The following is an 18,794-nucleotide window of genomic DNA, read 5'->3' on the forward strand; positions in this document are numbered from 1 at the left end:
TGAAGGGATGCCTTGTGGAATGCTTTACAGAAATTCTGTTTCTGACAAGGGGCACCAGCTCAGTGCAACAGAAAAGTATTAAAAAAAATCCAGACTTTTTGTTTAGAAACCTTCAGCATTTCAAATCACAAGTGCTTTTGCATTTTAGGGAGCAAAGGCCTCAACTTTGTGTGTACCTTCTGGTGTCACTTTGCCTTCCTGCCCAGCTCCTAATGCTCTCAAAAACACAAATATTGCAATAGGAAAATATTAGTCAGCCCTTAAACTGCAAGTTTCTGTATCTAATAGGATACATGCTCATGTTGCATTGGACAAGAGACAGGTGCAAAGACACCAGAGTTTGTAGAGCAGAGCTGTAATTGCAGGTATCAGCCAGGATACATGGCCATGTTGCATTGGACAAGAGACAGATGCAAAGACACCAGAGTTTGTGGAGCAGAGCTGTAATTGCAGGTATCAGCACAAAAAGGGAAGTTTACCATGCCTGAATTCTGCAGTTGGAGGTTGTCCTGCCTACAGTTTGTTAACCACTGCTTAGCATTGAATCCTTCCAGATATCCATGTACTAATCAACTTGAAAGTTAATTTGGCTTATCCAACGCTGCAAAATGCACTGATTATAATTTTAACTGAAACCCCTGAATGTAACATAATTGACAGAACCCTTAGGTCACATTATATTCATTTTTCAAGATCCAAGTTAGTTTTATTACAGCAAGAGTCCCTTAAGTCAGACTTCTCCCAGCCAACACTGCCCACAACCCACCCCTAAACCACAACGAACTTACCAGATCTTTTGAATCTGTGTCCTATACTTCGAGACCAACCAATGTGATGGATGAGTGGACTGTACATATGGCACCAGAAGTCATCAGTTTTGTCTTCACTTTCCTCATACACCAACCTTAACCGTCCCCCAATGACACTTTCTACCACTGCTACCCTCGTTCGGCAAAGGTGTGTTTTGTCAACAACTTCTACTCTCATGGAAGTTTTGAATGGATACTGCATACTCTCAGACACCTTAAATAACAGAGAAACACCCATTCTGTAAGGACACACTCTGTTTTTTCATATTCATCTCTCTATTACAGCACAGTATTGATGCACTTGTCACTTAATTCAAGTACTTGTCAACCAACCTGCACAACACAAGTGATTTCTCTGCCCATGGGAACAGTAAAATGTTTCAGAACACTAAGCAGAATAGATCCTACAATGCTTTCATTGTATCAAGTTCATCCTTAATACAATTCCCACATAGGTTACAGGAATTTTCCACTGACATAATAAAAGTTTGTTCAGCTGTTAATGGATCAAGTTACCTTGAGAAACAATTTTAACCAAAAAACACCTCAGGATTTTTGTTTCTTGCTTTGTCATTCACTCAAAGTAGTGTGTTTTAAAAACAGGATTAAAATACTTCATTATGAAAGGCATGGAAAACAAATCTTCAACATATCAAAGCTGACCACTTACAAACATATTTCTTCATAATATACAAAAGAAAGGAAGAGAATGAAAAGAGAAGTTAATCTGCTTTGTGACAATAGATTTTGTTTAAAAATCAGGTATCACTTGCCACTTTCACTCTGAAATCCCCAAAGTGTTGAGATCTTGCCAAATTCATTTGGCTCCTAACTGAGCCAATTTGTAAATAAAAATTAACAACTACAGAAAGGTTTTTTGTTTGCTTGTTTTAACTTCAGATGCAGTGTGAAACAACAAGTCTCACATTACTACTAGAAATTATATGCACCATCTGACAATCCCAGAAAGTCAACTTACAGCAGCTGCTACACTTAGAGACATGACTTAAAAACAGGAAAAAAAAATAATCTAGTCCAGAGCAGATGAAAACTATTAACATGTAAAAGTCTGTGCTTTATTGCATCTAGATTTGTGCTATATTAACACATTTTCTTCAGTTTCTTGAAATAGTGAATGATAAAAATCATTCCTGAATGAGAAGGGTCAGTTTCCCATTTCCTCACACATCACAGGGTAGCTCAGAGGCACTTCTGGGTTTTCTGTGGGTTTTTTCTTAAATGGGGCATTTTGAAATTCAAATAGGCTACCTGGTTTTTAAAGAAAACTTTTTTCTACAGAAAAGTTTTCCAAATACATACTGACTGGAGCTTAGAGATTCCTTAAGGAAAACCGTATCTAAGGGAAGAAACTACTGTATCACCTTCACTATAGGAGGAGCTAATGTGCCATGGTAAAATATTTCAGTTCTTCACACATTGTGCTGCCATTTCGTTTACAGAACATCATTGATATTGCATCAGCCTTACCTTCTGAGAAAAGTCAGGAGGAAGTGTTTTGGCACCAGTAAGTCGTTTCACTAGAAAAGCTTTCCAGTTTGTGTATTTGTGTTGGATGGCTGTTGCAAATGAAGGGGAAAAAATAAGCCACTGATTTTTAATTGTGTCCATTAGAGACAATATTAGAGTCTGGAATATGTAAAGAAGAAATCCCAGATGACTGTTAAAAGGCCTGGATGACAATGACAAAAAACCTCTTTAGAGAATGAATGCTACCCAAGGTTAAAGTTTATGGGTCAGGGCAAAGGATTTAATAGCAAAGGATAAATAAAATCAGTGCATGTTCCCATCACTTAGGATTAGCTAACTGCTTCCACCTTGATTTTTAAGTTGCATCAGATGGGCTACTCCAAGAAACACTTTCAGCATCAGTCAAGTTATTTTTCCACAAGTTAAAGTTATTTATTCATAACTGTTGAAAAAGTTGTTATGGTAAAAAAAATACTGTGATATCTGGACCATGAGCAAATTTAGTTTAATAAAGAGAGACTTTGATATCCATCAGTAAGGCTGCTGTTTACATACTTCGAGGAGGAACTAGGGGCTTGCCACTGGTTGCACACCAACCCACTGGGTGGATGTCAGACCCACAAACGTTGCACCAAAAGTCAAGACTTGAATCATTTTCAAAGCCTTCGTATCTCAGCAGAGCATTGTAGCCTGGAAGAAAGCAATCCCATTAAAAAAATACAGAAATTAAACAAGATAAACTATCTATTAATATTTCTTTACCACCCCTGATGTGTATTACATTGGTTTCCTAGACTATAACTCTTGATAGAATATTATTCCTATGGCACATTTGTGCATGGTGTTAATGCACAGAATGGATTACTTTGATCAATGTGCACGAACTATCATGTAAATCAATTTTAATTAAAATTAAAATTCTTGAAGTAGAAACCTTCAGAATTTGTATGTAGGAGGACGAAATTAATTTCCCACACTATCTGCTTTTTCGTATCTTCGATCTGTGACCTTGAATTCACTTTCTACCAAGCAAAGTGACTCGTGTAATGAGGCTCCTTGCCAGCTGTTAGACAATCTCCTCTCTCCTCTGCACTGCTCTCATAGAATCAGAGAATCAATCAGGCTGGAAGAGACCTCAAAGATCGAGTCCAACCCTACTGTGGTCACTAGCCCATGGCACTAAGTGCCACATCCAGTCTCAGCTTGAAAACCTCCAGGGATGGTGAATCCACCACCTCCCTGGGCAGCACATTCCAATGCCTGAGCACTCTCTCTGTAAAAAAATCTCTTCCTAATATCCAACCTAACCCTCCCCTGGCAGAGCTTGAGTCTGTGCCCTCTTGTCCTGCTGCTGGTTGCCTGGGAGAAGAGACCAACCCCCACCTGACTCCAACCTCCTGTCAGGGAGTTGCAGAGGGTGAGAAGGTCTCCCCTGAGCCTCCTCTTCTCCAGGCTGAACACCCCCAGCTCCCTCAGCCTCTCCTCATGGCACTTGTGCTCCAGTCCCTTCACCAGCCTCGTTGCTCTTCTCTGCACCTGCTCCAGCACCTCAATGTCCCTCCTGAGCTGAAGGGCCAGCACTGAGCACAGGACACTCTCACTGTACTCTGAGGCAGTATCAAAAAACCCAAGACAGAACAGGCATTCTCAAGCATCACTGCAGCCACACAGTGATACAGTGATAACAGTGACAGAGCTAAAATACAGAACCTGCTGACCCAGCTCTGACAACACTGCACTAACCAGGCGACCACCCACTAACTTATTAGCTCCACACACACAGTTCTTTTGATTATTTTCGTGATAGTCACTGAAATGTATTTACCTGCTAATTTTACAATTCCAGCTATCCAGAAGACTTTGGTAGGTAGGCTGCAGTCTGTGTTTGGAACCTCCACTCGCACTCCCTCTGCGATATCACCCCAGCACGTCCCCATGGGTGCCTGTCATTTAAGGTTGGGGTTAAAAAGTCACCAGTTCACCACATGAAAAGAATCTGGTTTTGTTAGTGTTTTACAAGTGACTTAGAAAGACAAAACAATCAATATACATATGACAAATACATGTTTAGAAAACTCTATGAGAACCTACTTGGGTTTTGATTTGAAGCTTCTGTGTAGTATTGTCATTGCATCCATTAATTCCTGTGTATTTACTGAAAATAGCTACAGCATTCCAAGTTTGAATAGCTGTTAAGCACAAGCACAATGTGCACATATTCACAGCTTTATTCTACCATGTTTCAACTAGGTACAAGCCACTGATTTTAGGGAGAGTGGTGGAATTCCTCTGCAATTCTACAATTATGGTACTTGAAATTCATGTCTGTACCACAGACATTAAAATCTTTACATTCTGTAAATCAGAAACATTCCTGCCAAACTGCCTAGAAATTATTCCTTGACTCTATCCTGATGATTTATTATGGTGGGGGTTATCACCCACTGGTTCACATCCTCTCAGAGGAAGAGGCTTTCACATCACCTGCAAGTGATCACTCCATCAAGCAAGCAAAAAGAATAGCAGCTCTCAGTGGCATCTTTTTAATGAACACCAGAAGGAAATGCACAGCTAGAGTCCTCACACTGCCTTGGGTGTTAGTAACAAAAAGAAAGTCAAGCTTGAGGAACTCCTAAGGACTCATAGAAGCTGCTGATAGAAGCTGCATTTAGTTTGCTATCTCATGAAGAACATTTTGTTGGAGCATCATGAAAAGACAAAGATGGGACTGCAGAGATACCAGAAATGCACAGAGGAATCTACAACCTTAACAGTTTCTCCACTGAAGTTATATTGGTAACAAGCGAGAAAATGACTCAGTCTGCATTAAACCTGAGTCCACCAAGAAGGGAAAGATTGGGATTTGGGATATTTTAGAACAAGAGTCTTATAATTTCTAACGTGTTCTGAGAAAAAAATCAATTCTTATCCCTTCAGAGATTATCCAGCATCACAGGGACAACCAAAGGGATCCTCTGGGCCTGCACCACAGTGCGTGGAGTGTTCTATGCCATGTCTGTTTACAAAGCTCTTTGCAAACCTAAAGAACTTAACCACTCACTGGGTGACTTAACCAAATTTTGACTGAGAGCCACAAGTGAAGAAATCTGGACTAGCCTGGAATGATTGGAAATCAGAGTTAGAATTTTGCTAGCAATCAGCACTAGCCACATAGTAGCACTAAAAGCCAAACTTATCTTAACAAGGGAACTTGTTGAAATAGGTGAGGCTGGGCATGCAAAACTTAAAAGTCGTTTTAACTCTTACAGGAAATCTAAGTTGTTACAGTTCTGTCAGTTTTTATTCCTGAAGCCTGGTCTCTTCATGTTCTGCTATGTCCCATCTACACCAGCATAGACCACAGAGCTCTTCTGCCAACTGGCAGCCAGAGAGGAAAAATGGCTTATTTTCACACACAGAACATACAGATACAACTTCTTACGCCCTATCCCTTATTCACTATCATCTTTGAACTGACAGGTGTAGGTTTTTGAACTGAATTGGGGAAATCAACTTTTCAAACTGCACATTTTAGCAAATCTTGTTGCCTTGTACAGGGATACAGATGAGGCCAAACAATCACAAAAATGCACTGCTGAATAATTTTATAATCCAGCTGCACTCCATTGAAATATATTTTACTGCCTGCTCATCTATTCAGTTGATTCAGAGAGAGAAGGGTATCAAAACACTTCTCCTGACATCAAGCCATAATGGAAACGTGACAAACTGTTATTTCTAGACCGTGGATTGGTATAGAGGGAAATAGCAGAAAGTTAAATTTGTCCTTGTCTGTGAAAATAGTGGTTCTGCTAGTTCTCCTACACCAATCCATATGGCTCATCCCTCAGCAGGAGGAAGCCACCCTGTGCAGCATCACTCCTGAAATGCCAGCCGTGACTGTCCTGAGCGATGCTTTACAGCACACCTGACACACTGCACCACCGTGGCCTTTTTCACTCGTGAGCAACTCTCTCAAGGGAGGGAGACTGGATAAACCAGGGCTGTAACAGCCACTTCCTTCACCTCTCCTGTCTTCATCGCATTAGTGAATCAAGGCTTGCTCTGAAGTTTGGATTGGCATAGTGTGAACTAGCAGAACCATAATTTACAGGTAAGAACAAATTTACCTTTCAGACTCATGACGAGATCCACTTCACATCACTCCCAAACAAGGAACATCTGGTTCATGGCTTCCTGCTCCAGGAGATGACCTGGGAGGGTCTGGGAGCAGCAGGTGCCTTCTCTGCAAGGTAAGGTGCAATCAGGAAGGTCCTGTTTGATGGGAGCACCTCAAGGCCAAGTATCCCCACATGCCCAGCTGAACCAAGACCTCATGGGTTACACAAGTGGCTGCTAAAGGTTTTGAATGACACCAACACTGCAAAGATTGCAGACTTCAAATGAAACCAGGATTGATTTTAATGGCAAAGTGATGCTGCCATTCCTGAAGTGTAAGGAATGTTGAAATCTCGTGTGTGAGCAGTGCCCCAATGGCAGGTAATGCCAGAGGAGACAATGTGCTAAAGGGATTAAAACAAAAAATTGAAAGCAAAGCACTGCCACCCAGTGTAAAACCCTGGAAACACTCCCTTCAGTCTAACCTCGTATTTTAGTAACACAAGAAACCAAGAGAATGAAAATATTTTGGCTCAGAATAAAATTCAGGTGGAAGAAAGAAAGTGGAAGAAAGGGAAGTGTGTCAAAATACTTTGAAATCAATTCTTCTCATAAAGAGAAAGAGTTCCAGAGAACCTCCAAGATTTAGATGTTTGAATTCTAAAATGCAACTGTTTTAAATTGGAAGAGGAAATAATTTCCCAGGAAAAAAAGCCAAAACAGAAACAGTGATGTGGGAAATCTACATCAGACCTGAGATACTGAAGTTTTCCAGGTTATTAAAAAACTAATCAATAAGCCGAATCTCATAAGTCCCTTAAATTTTCTTTAATATTAATCCCCATGTTCCCTAACAGATAACCCCAGTACAGCCAGTAAATTCAATATATTTTATTGAGCAACAAATTCAGGAGTAGATATGTCATTATTTCACTGTCAATTCAAATCTTTGACCACAACGAGCTTTGTATTTTCCATCACATACATACAACATGTATGGAATCCACCAAAAGGATGGTAAAACAAACAGCAACTAACACAAACTTTTACAGATCAAAGCAATACAGTACACAGAACACAGGAATGATCTTTCCACTGAGACAAAAAGAGTATTGGTTAATTATCAATGGAGAGTGGGACAGTGAAAGATATGACAAGAGCACAAATGTGTTTTAGGATTCTGACTGGTTTAAATCATTATTTTTCAAAGAAATAATGATGGTGAAGTTAAATGAAAAATCACACCGCTGTAACACTAACTCATGTCCACCAAAGAAGTAGAAATCTCCAAAGGAAACTGCAGGATTTTTTTTTACTTGTATAAAAAGGGAAAACGGGGACAGAAAAGAAACAACCTTCAGGCTCAGTAGCACAGTTGACATGTAGGCTCGGAAAACTTTCAATGTAAAATGTCAACATTAGTGTGGCATCACTTCCTGGTGCACCATCCAGCTCCACAAATGAAGCAGTAAGGAAGGAAGATACAACTCCTTTTCACAAAGAATGTTGCAGCATAATTTGCAAGTGACCTAACTATTGTAGCTGCTTACAGATTCCACGGATGATGAAGCATTTGTTGTCACAACAGCAATAACAATCTTGGTATCAACCAATACTTTATAATATAGACTTATGAAATTACCTACTCTAGCATGTACATAACTGAAAGGCAAATGCAAACACACTGCCCTGAGCACGTGGAATTGGATACAAATTCCCAGAGCTATACTAACACAAGGTCCTGTTCTGGGCAGCAGTTAAGGCCTCTGAGCATAAAGGGAACTATTCACAAAGTGCCAACTGCCAGGAGCCCTCAGCTCCTACTGATTTATGAGTTGACAGGGCTCAGCATGAATTCCAGGGCTGGACACAGAATATGTCTCTCTCCTCTCTCATGGATAACTTCCATGAAACAAAATGTTTGTTTTGATTGCAACTTTCAGCAGATAATTTTCAGTAAAAAATGGTAAGATGGAACACTTTGACTTCCCAAATAAAAAAAAAATATGCTGAGAAAACACTTTCTGTCAGGATGATTTACTTAAGAGGCAGAAAGTGTTGACAGTACTTTTAACAAGGTCTAATTATTGGAATTTAACAAACACATTAAATAGAGATGGTGCTAAATATTTTCCTCATCCCCTAATTTCCTCCGTGATTAAAGAATGTCTTTTTGTCTGGAGCTAAATATCGTCCTCATCCCCTAATTTCCTCAGTGATTAAAGAATGTCTTTTTGTCTGGAATTGTTGCAACTCTAATACAAAGAAAACCAACCATTTTAATTTCAGAATTCTAAAAAGCCTTCATTGTCCTCTATTTCTACACTGACAGCACAACAGAGAGAATCTAACTAAAAACTAAGGAAAAAAAATCCCAAATCCAAATATGTACGTCCTCATCCCCTAATTTCCTCAGTGATTAAAGAATGTCTTTTTGTCTGGAATTGTTGCAACTCTAATACAAAGAAAACCAACCATTTTAATTTCAGAATTCTAAAAAGCCTTCATTGTCCTCTATTTCTACACTGACAGCACAACAGAGAGAATCTAACTAAAAACTAAGGAAAAAAAATCCCAAATCCAAATATGTAACCAAAAGATCAGTTCAACAAACAGAGCAAACCTGATTCAATCTAAAAACCCTTCTCCAACTTTTTCTGGTACAGTGTGACTGGGGTGATTTGTTAGTTTGCAGTGCATTGGATGATTTTGTGCCTTGAATGTGAGAATCATAGAACCATAGAATCAACCAGGTTGGAAGAGGCCTCAAAGATTGAGTCTAACCCTATCATGGCTGCTAGACCATGGCACTAAGTGCCACATCCAGTCTCAGCTTGAAAACCTCCAGGGATGGCGAATCCACCACCTCCCTGGGCAGCACATTCCAATGCCTGAGCACTCTTCACAAGTGTTTTTAAGAGTCCTCCTTCTACTTCTTCTGTGGTTATGAGAACACCTAAATGAGAGTAACTGATGGGTGTTCAGAACGGACAGATGCAAACAAACATGTCTATCTGAAAAGTTGTCATATAACACAGATGGCAATGTAAGTTTCAGAGGCCATGAAACATATTTGGATATGAATATTATGCAGACACAAATTCAAGGATTACCACGGACTCACTTCACTCATCCACACACACCCAAGAGAAGCACACACTGAGGAGCACTTACGTGTTTAAAGCAGGTAACAGGAGCTGCTGTAAAGCTATTGCTATTGATGTAGTTACCCCAGCTGAAACCTTCCACAGGGACAGCTGCTAAGAGAAAGTAATTTTATTTAGGAAGCTGCTAATGAGTCACAAATCTTTCAGTATTTTGGTTTCAGTGCTGTTTATTTGCTGTTACCTGCTTTCGTCTTTGCCTGGTTTTGTAGCGTTGCTTGGTACTGGGCATATGCAGCTAATTTAGCCACTAAGGGCTGTTTTTGTAGAACCTTAGCCTTCTTTGTTGGAGGTTTACCCTAAAAACAACAAGAAAAGCTAAGTAAATACCACCCTTCCAAACTCTCATCAGGAAATTTCCACAGGTCTGTAGCATATTGGTGGTAGATTTAACTAAAATTAGAACAACACAGAACAGAAGTTGACTAAGTTTCACAAAACTAGATGTAATATAAAATAAATTGAAAAACCAGTAGCAAAGAATGTCCAAAAGATGACTTTTGTACTAGTATTCCAACTTGAACAGCATTACAGATTCACTGTAGTTTACCTGAAAAAAAGATATCTTTAAAAAACAGGTCAAAGTGAAGAACTTTTCATCTCATTTACACCAATGCAAGTTCTTGGCATTTATTGCCATAAATTTGAGATAGGATATAATGATATTTCTTGACATTTCTGCATCTTCTCTTGAATGTTACCAATATGTCTTGATGATGATTGGATCAATATTTTAAGTGAAGGCAAAAACCTCTATTTAGCAGATCTATACAGTTAAGAAAAGCTTCAAAAAATCGTAGCATCATCGAGGTTGGACAAGACCTTTAAGATTATCAACTCCAATTGTCCACCAGCACTATCACTGCAACCTATTCCCATGTCTGGCAGTGGCCCCAGATTGCTGCAGCCAATGCAACACAATAATGCTACAATCACCTTTATCCTCTCTAAAGCCAAAAAGGATTTTAAGTATGGGATACATGGAATTTCAAACCACATATGTAGACTGAAGATCTTTCTTGCAGAAGGGCCACTCCAGCAGAAATTAATTAAGGAGTGAATCTTCTCTGTGACTTGCTCTGCTCAGCAAAGTCATTTGTTCACTACCGACACAGTTTTGGCTTAAAATCGCTTACGTGAGAATGTCAACGTGTTAAGAAACTTATCTTAAAACAAGTTCTGCAAATGCACATGCTTCACAAACACAGTAAGAAGGTAAAGAAAACGGGGTCTGTACCGCTACCTGAAGCCTGGCCAGAATGCTGGCCTTCTTGGAGTTGGAGGAGTAGCTTCTGGAGCAGGACACGCTGCAGAAGCGTTTTGTTTTAGAGTAAAAAGCGTCACGGACACCAACCATTCCACACATCTCGCATGTAGCTAGTCAGAGGAGAGGAAAAGCCAAATGTTAGGAGTGTAATAAAAACCTCAGTCAAAATTCAGAACGAGGATGACACAATGAAGGTCGTGGAGGTGGCACCACCAAACAGTTTTGGAGGGTTTGACCCTGAAGAGAATAGCACAGAAAAAGAATTTAGCGTTTAAAACACCACCACAAATGTCATAGGAACACCAGGAACCTCAAGTTCACTGGTGAAAGGGTGGCTCCTGTCTGCTTCCTAGGAATTTTACCCCTGGTAGGAGGGAATGACCCAGCTAAATCAGCTAAAGCAGATTTGTGTTTTCATGGTTCTAAAGGAAACATCTGCTTTGAATCTGGGCCTGCCAATCCTGATTTCCTCAACATATTTAATACTTCCGACCTGAAATAGAACCAGATCTCTTTTTCTGATTCATAAGTTGGTAGATTCAAAGTCCCCCAGCTCACCAATATTCTCCTCTGGCTGGAATCATATGCTTCAGAAGTGGACAACATCACCCACCAAGTCATTCCATGGTAAGATGTTAAGACCAACTTATGCCAGTGAGGCAATACTAAAATTCTACCCAGAGAGAGCTCTACTCATCACCAATGATTTTGGATAAAATATTCTTCCCCAATAATAAAAGCAATCTTCTTTTTGAAATTTGTTTCCTCGGTATATTCTAGCTCACAGCCAGTGGGGAGTGATCAGGCACACACTAACAGGCTTTGTACAGTAGCAGTAACGAAGTTTACCTAGTACAGGAAGAAATACTTCAAAATATATTGTTTATACAACATAAAGGGCAGAGACAATGGATGCTCTGGCATAGAGAGAACACACTGACATTTTCCTCAAAGCTCAAAGACTAAAACCAAAGCACATGAGAACACAAATGCACATGCAGGAACACACAGCACACATCTGATGGGAGGGCAGATGTTTCCATACTATTTATTTCCTGCCATCAGGATTCAAACCCTATTATTTCAGTCTAGGAACACCCAAACAATTCCCCCCTCCCAATGCAAACTGACCCCAACCCATCAGCTGGTTTGGCCTCTCTTCAGCTGAGATCATGTTTGGGACTGGACCCTCACAGCTCACAGCACAGACTGAAACACATCAATACCCAACTCGCTGTACTCACACCCCACATACTCACCCATGCCAGATTTGCCATCTGGGTACGTATAAACCTGCCCATTGTTCTTGACAATTGGGAGACTGGATGGCAAAGGAGCAACCTCCTCTTCACTCTCATCTGAACTGGAGCTGCTGCTGGTGTCCTCACTACAACTATCATAACCGTCAAACATCCCGAACGAGTCTCGGCGTTTCCTTTCCACTCGTGAAGTATGTTCTGTCTAAAGATCAAAAACAACCAAACAAGAGAAACCCCAAGGAATAGCAGAACATTCTGAATGCAAATATTTCAAAGTCAAGCTTAAAAAGTTTCAAAGGTCAGTCTTCAAAAGCAGATGCTGTAAGGAGCTGCTCTCTCAGCACAGACATGAGCCAAGTACTGCCAATTAAATGAGCATTGGTATAATTAAAACTGGCCAATTTCTGGTATTGTGATGTACAGGATGAAAAATCTATCTCACAACCCACTGAAAATACACAGTAACTGTCCATACATTTCTCTTCCTTGGGATCTTCAGAGTTCATTAAACCTGATGTGCTGAATGCTGACAGCCACAGGGATCTGATATGCAAATGAGCACATTCCAGATGGCTGCAGCCAATTCCACTGAAATTCATTCCTTTGAAAAGCTGGGCAGAGAAAAGCCAGTTCAACCAAGGGGGCACTTAGAGCACAGGAAGAGGAATGAGAGGATCTCTGCTCCCATTGGCCTGTGGCATCCTCCATAAATCACTCAGCCTCCCTGTGCTCCAGGGGCTCCTGAGAGAGGCAGGAACACCTCTCACCTCCCCGGGATGTTGGGGGATTAACACATTAACGATTGGGAACAGCTCAGTTACTATGGCAATAGGGTCTGTACAACTGCTGAAAGATGGAAAGGTGACTAATTTGCCACTGTCATATACAAAAAAACTTGTTACGTAATAATCTTTCTATAACCACAAAAAAAAAATCTGAAGTCAGGTAAAAACATACAGTTTTGAAGAACACAGAACAGTTGAGCAATTACCAGCAAAGACATTGGAGGAGCAATAGATTAAGTGATGCACTTTTTCTGAGGCACGTGAGCATTTTGATACAGTGACAATTTTCACTTTATTAATATCCTGCACAGCTCTGCTGAAACAAAGCTCCTGCTACATGAGCTGCCCTCATTAGGCTAAAAAAAAATATTTTAAACATTTCAAAGTATTTCCACAATCCTCAAGAGTCTCTGCTAAGCTTAAGAGGAAATAACAGATAAAGGCAAAACAAAGAAAAATCCTACAATAGAAGCACAAGTTAGGAGAATGCAGCACAGCCAAGAAAACAGAAGGGAAATTAAGAAAGCCTTTGCCTCTCCTTCCTTTTCCAAGAGCTAGTTTTATTTAAAAGTCAGTGTAGACAGAAAAATAATGTGTGATTGGGCTTTTCCTTCTTAAACTGCATTTGGATTCATAGCTTTAAGATTTCATCACAGTAATTCCCCAAATCCCTTTCCTAGAGAGTATATGCCTGAACATCTTTATTGTTGGATCTCATCTGAGCCTTTTTCTGCCATGCTATCCCTTCATTATTATATTCTCTACTCTCTTTGCAATCTGAATAAATCCTATTATCCAAGGATTTCCTAACAGTTAAAAGGGAAAACCGATTTCCACACTGACCCAGTCCTAGCATGCAATTACTGGAGGGGGAAAAAAAAATCCCAATAAACCCCAGCAAGCACAAAAGGTTAAGCAAGAAAGCAAACAAATTTAGAACACTTAAAGTGGCTCTGAAACAAAACAACAAAAAAAGGCCAGTGCAATGTTAATTATGCACATTCCTCAGCCACAAATTCAAAATGCAGTAAGGATTATTAGGGTATTAACCAAAAAAACTTAGGATAGGGCAGCAGTTGACAAGCCCTGGAGGCACTGACACCTTCCTGCAGTGCCCAGGGCACTGGTGGTGATGGTGAGAGCCAAGACTGAGCCATGGCAGAACAAAGCCCTGCCCTGGCAGCAGTCACACCTGTACCTGATGCCCTCAGGAGAAAGGAGCAGCACCAGAGCCTTGTTTGTGTGTGCACGTGTGTGCAGCCTCGGGCAGAAGTTGAGCACAACGTTGCCATGGATACTGTGCCCTGCTGCCAGCAATTTTCAGATCAGTAGATGAAAACTAGTCATCTTCCTCAAGGTTTCAAGAACTCCTTAGTATCTCACAATATTTAAGTTTCCCTGACCACAGTCTCTGCTAAGGTATAAATTGCAATTCCCTATGACCCACTCCCAACAGCCATGATGCCTGGGAGGTTTTACAGGAGATATTAGTGGTGTGTCAGAGCACACAGCAGGATCTCCTTCCTCATTCCCTCATCCTCCACAAGTCAGCTGATCTGATTTCACTAAGAGATTAGGCCCTCATCCCACAGCAAGCTATGAGTCTATGGCTTTAGCAGAGGCTGCAGCACAAGGCAGTCTCAGCACATCCCTTTGCCATTCCAGACCCACAAGGCAGTGTGCTTTGCCCAAGGGATTTGCTGGCAGAGCTGTGGCAGCTCAGAAGGAACTGAAGTGCAGCCTATTCCCAATCCCTCCAACTCCCAGTGCTACAGCAGAGACCCTGCACAGCCAGCTCTGCTCCCGCTGCAGGGGAAGCTGAAGGGAGAAATGGGAAGCTGGGGGTGAGGTGAAGGACAGAGCAGGCTGGAGGCACAGTGTGAGGTGACAAGAAACAGTGCAGTTGGCTCTTTTTGTTGCTCTTGTGCATCACATCCATTTAGAACCTCACTATTACTTGCTAAGCCCTCTCTGCCAAACATCCACAGATGAGAAGGAAAATATTTTCTTTCTAAATGGAACATTGGGCCTTGTACCACAAAAATAATTCTTCAGCATTATACGAGTTCCTAAGTAGCAATCACCAAGTTTTTGAGTTGAACTACACTGTCAAAACAAGTGTCATATATCACCTTTCCATTTACTTAGTATTTGGCCAAATTATGCTGACTCAGAATTTTTGTAACTCAGATTTGCAATTCAAAACAGCAGCTCTGCTTACTGAGTTAAATAATACTGTGGTCTTATAAAACATCTGTATCCAAGCTTTTGCCAGAAAATGACCACATTTACCAGATAATTTATGTAGGACACTCTTAATATTAATTTATAGCTATTATCTGGATTGCCATTCTGGGGAAACTACTCAAAATACATTGTGTGAGACTTCAAAAAAGTAAAGTTTGCAAGAAAAAAAAATACAAAGCACAAAAGTAGGTGGAAGTTAGGGAAGATGATATGCAAATACCTATGCTGGAATTTCGCTAGAGCAGCTCAGAACATTTCTATTTTGGTAATAAACACCACTGAGGTTCTTTTTAACACATGTTGAAACGAAACATTTGTAGAAATAAGCGAACAACATGTGGAAGCTTCAATAACCTTCCTGCAGAGCTTGGATGGACTGTACAAAAGAACAGGAGCTCTAACATCTGAAACAGGAAAAAAGTTGGGGGATAGCTCTGAATTCAAAGGTCAAAACCTTACAAAATAGAGAATTTATGCCTCAAACAGAACTACAACCAAGACAAAGCAGCTGCTTTGGTGCAGCAGCAGCTCATTACAGCAGCTGCAGGGCCTCAACTTCCCAAAACAGGTATACAAACAAAAACCATTCCAAACCAACAACAAACCAGTTTCCTACTCTTCAAAGCCAGACTTAGCACTGAAAAGCATGCTGAAGAGGCTGCATTTTGCTCAGAACAGAACCAGAGCAGAGTTCTTCACCTCCTCACAAAAGAGGGAACAGCATCCTGCCTATGCACAGAGCCTGCTTGGAGCAGCAGTTTGGCTTGTGTAAAACACAGAGCTGTGCAGCTGGTTAGTGCCCAAGAGCAGGAGCTTGAGTGACTTCACCACTAACAGTCTACTAGAGTACATTAAGCAGAAGCAATGCACAAACAAGAGAACAAGACAAACTTTTAGCCATACTGGCTAAGGCTGATTTTCCAAGTAAGTTTTCTGGCTCCTCCACAGGGAAGGTTTTTTTCAGTCAGAGCAACACACAAAGCCTATGGTGAGCAGCACTGGCAAATTATCCTGTGCACTATTTGCTTGGGGGTTTTCCTTGCATGCTTTTCTTGATTGAAGGGATGGGTGGAGAAAGGAACTCTCAAGAACTGCTTTCTTATTCTGCCCAACTTCCCATTTTCCTGTTCTTCCTTCTCCTCCCCGTGAATACTTGGCAACAGAGCATTTTTAAGAAATACTCTTAATTAACCATTACATAAGGCAAATGGTATGATAAAAGAATAGAGTTAAGGAAACCGGTTTCCCTAAAAGCAGGAAGGCTAAGCAAATAAGAAAATAACTAGTTTCTCAGTCTCTTAACACATACTCTTACACACAGACACATTGAATTGAATCAGCACATAAGAGCACAACATTCTTTAACTGTAATAACTACTCTTACAGCATAAAATATTGGTCACAAAGGGTGAACAATGCATGGCCAAAACACCAAACAAAACCATTTCATGTTCATTAGACATCAATGGCTTCAGTGTCTTGATGAAGACTCTGCTCAAGTATTGGCAAAATTTATGAGAAAGCACTTTGAAGGTCAAAACTTGCAACACAAACACCTCATTATGATGTAACCAAACCTCTTGCCCCCAGGTAAGTGCATGTGGCCACAGGAGGATGATCCAAAACAGTCACAGAAGAGTTTCAAACCACTCCAAGTGGTGGTTGGTATTACTGAATCAATTTGGGGCTCGAATTTGGAACAGCAGCAATTTAGGGCTCTGAGCACAAGAGCTGTAGCTCAACAAAGGCCCATGAGCATCTGTAGAGAGAGGATTTACTTCCTATGTTCAGCTCTAACCCCCCAAAACGTGACAGAAGTGTGGACAGATGGTATCTGAGGCCAAGGTCAACAACGAGGTCACCACAACCTTCAAGCCAAGGGGCTGTGCTAAGACAGATTGACTTTAATCACATATCCTTGACAGACAGTGCATTTCCCATCATGTATTTCTGTGTGGGGACTGAAATTGATGCACAGCTTTTGTTTCCCAAAGTGGATGAATGTTTTACGCCACAAGCTCAGCTTTAGCTCGGGATGTCAGCATTAAGGAAACAAGAGGATGGAACTAATTTATTACAACTCTTCAGAGTGTAAGCTGGCCAGAATAATTGACTGCAGAATACCAGCTTGTCCCTGTGGAACTGAAGCCTAATTGTGCCTCATAGCATGACCAAAAAAAAAGAAAATTCAAACATGGTACCAATTTAAAGAAAACATACTTTCAGCTTTCATTAAAAACAAACAAACAAAAACCCCCAGAGCTAAACATCTTGGGATTCCTGGAAATCAGAACCAACCAAACTTACTTTTTTTATATAAGCAACTCACCTCTATCTGGAAATGTGCCTTCCACTCTTATTATAAGTAAAATCTCTGCTGGAAAATTACAGAAATGTTTTTTCCTGTCTCTTCATTTGCTATGTATGACAGCATTTTGTCTGAAGCCAGTTTCTGCTGTTTGCCAATGGTTTTGTCCATAGCCTCTTCCCCAGGGGGTTTCACACAAGAGGGGAGACTCTTTCATAAAAAAATATATGAAATTAGCAGGCAATTTTGGAGGGGGGTGTGATGATTAATATGTGAAATATCCCAGTTTTGAGAAAACTGAAAATCTGTTACAAACTCCATTATGTTTCTACAAAGCCCTTACAGGAATATCTGGAAGAGGCAAATACTTCACTTTAAACACTGTGTTACCATTTAAAAAAATAATTAAACAAACCAACAAACTTATATGCTAAAAAACCCAAAAAACACCACCAACCCAAAACCAAAGTCTTCACCACCTGAACTCATTCCATGTGCTCAGAGCCAGATTCATCCAACTATCCCACATGCCCAGAGTGTACAAACTTACCTGAGAAATGAGGGAATGCAGAAGTGGTTTGCAGAAGGTATCAAAAGCCTTGCAAAATCAAATCAAATTTTAGAAGGTAAGAGAAATGAAAGGCAATGAGAGGGAACTTCAGTGCAGGTTAGCATTGCTGCCAGAGTCACCTCACTCTTTGGGGAACAAGGAGATTTCTTATTTCCAGTCTTGTGCACAGGCACAAACCCACAGTCTCCAAGAAAACCTGAACTATTCCTGTGGCATGAACAGTAACTTCCACAAAGGAGAGAATATCCCTCTGCTAAGGCTCCCTACAGCACACACAACAATCCCTGGGGAAATGCAATGAGTGAAGACAGATGATCTATCAAGTTTTAGCACTTTTCTAAAGGAATATATTGGTTTAGCTCCCATTTATTGCTCCAGATTAGACTCTCCTAAAGACTTCTTATTCCATCCCTTACAAGTTGAAACAACTGTTTTAAACAAATATTAGAAGTAAATGCAGATCCTTAAACCTGCAAACTAATTGTAATTTAAAATACAGATCATTACCCTGCAGCTTTCAGCTTTAGTTGGGCTTAGATGTGAGAAATCACAACGTTTACCACCCACATTTTAATAGTGATTTTAAAATAAATGACTTTTTTTTTTTTTTTTCACACGGAGAAGAGTTCACCACAATCTGCATAGGCTTTGTAATAGGAGTTTTAATTTTTGAAGCCACACACTAGAGCAGAAACTGCTGCACTTTAAAACATTTCCAGCAACAACCTGAAAGTGAAACTGGTTTCACGGGTTTGCTGCTCCTCACACAGGAGAACA

General features: G+C 40.4%; 1 protein-coding gene across 1 annotated transcript; it reads right to left on the reverse strand.

The window, feature by feature from the left end:
- Positions 1-788: 788 nt before the first annotated feature.
- LOC103802942 (MBT domain-containing protein 1) lies at positions 789-15,439 on the reverse strand (the record flags this gene model as incomplete). Its single annotated transcript, XM_009075477.1, has 9 exons — positions 15,359-15,439; positions 12,107-12,308; positions 10,824-10,957; positions 9,765-9,879; positions 9,591-9,673; positions 4,123-4,240; positions 2,853-2,987; positions 2,298-2,386; positions 789-1,023 (listed from the first exon to the last, which is right to left on the reverse strand). Coding segments are annotated over exons 2-9 (1,063 nt in total), but the record flags the coding sequence as incomplete, so codon positions are not given.
- Between the last annotated feature and the right edge of the window lie 3,355 nt (positions 15,440-18,794).

Source organism: Acanthisitta chloris, unplaced genomic scaffold (assembly GCF_000695815.1).
Source record: "Acanthisitta chloris isolate BGI_N310 unplaced genomic scaffold, ASM69581v1 scaffold22945, whole genome shotgun sequence".
NCBI classification, from domain to species: Eukaryota; Metazoa; Chordata; class Aves; order Passeriformes; family Acanthisittidae; genus Acanthisitta; species Acanthisitta chloris.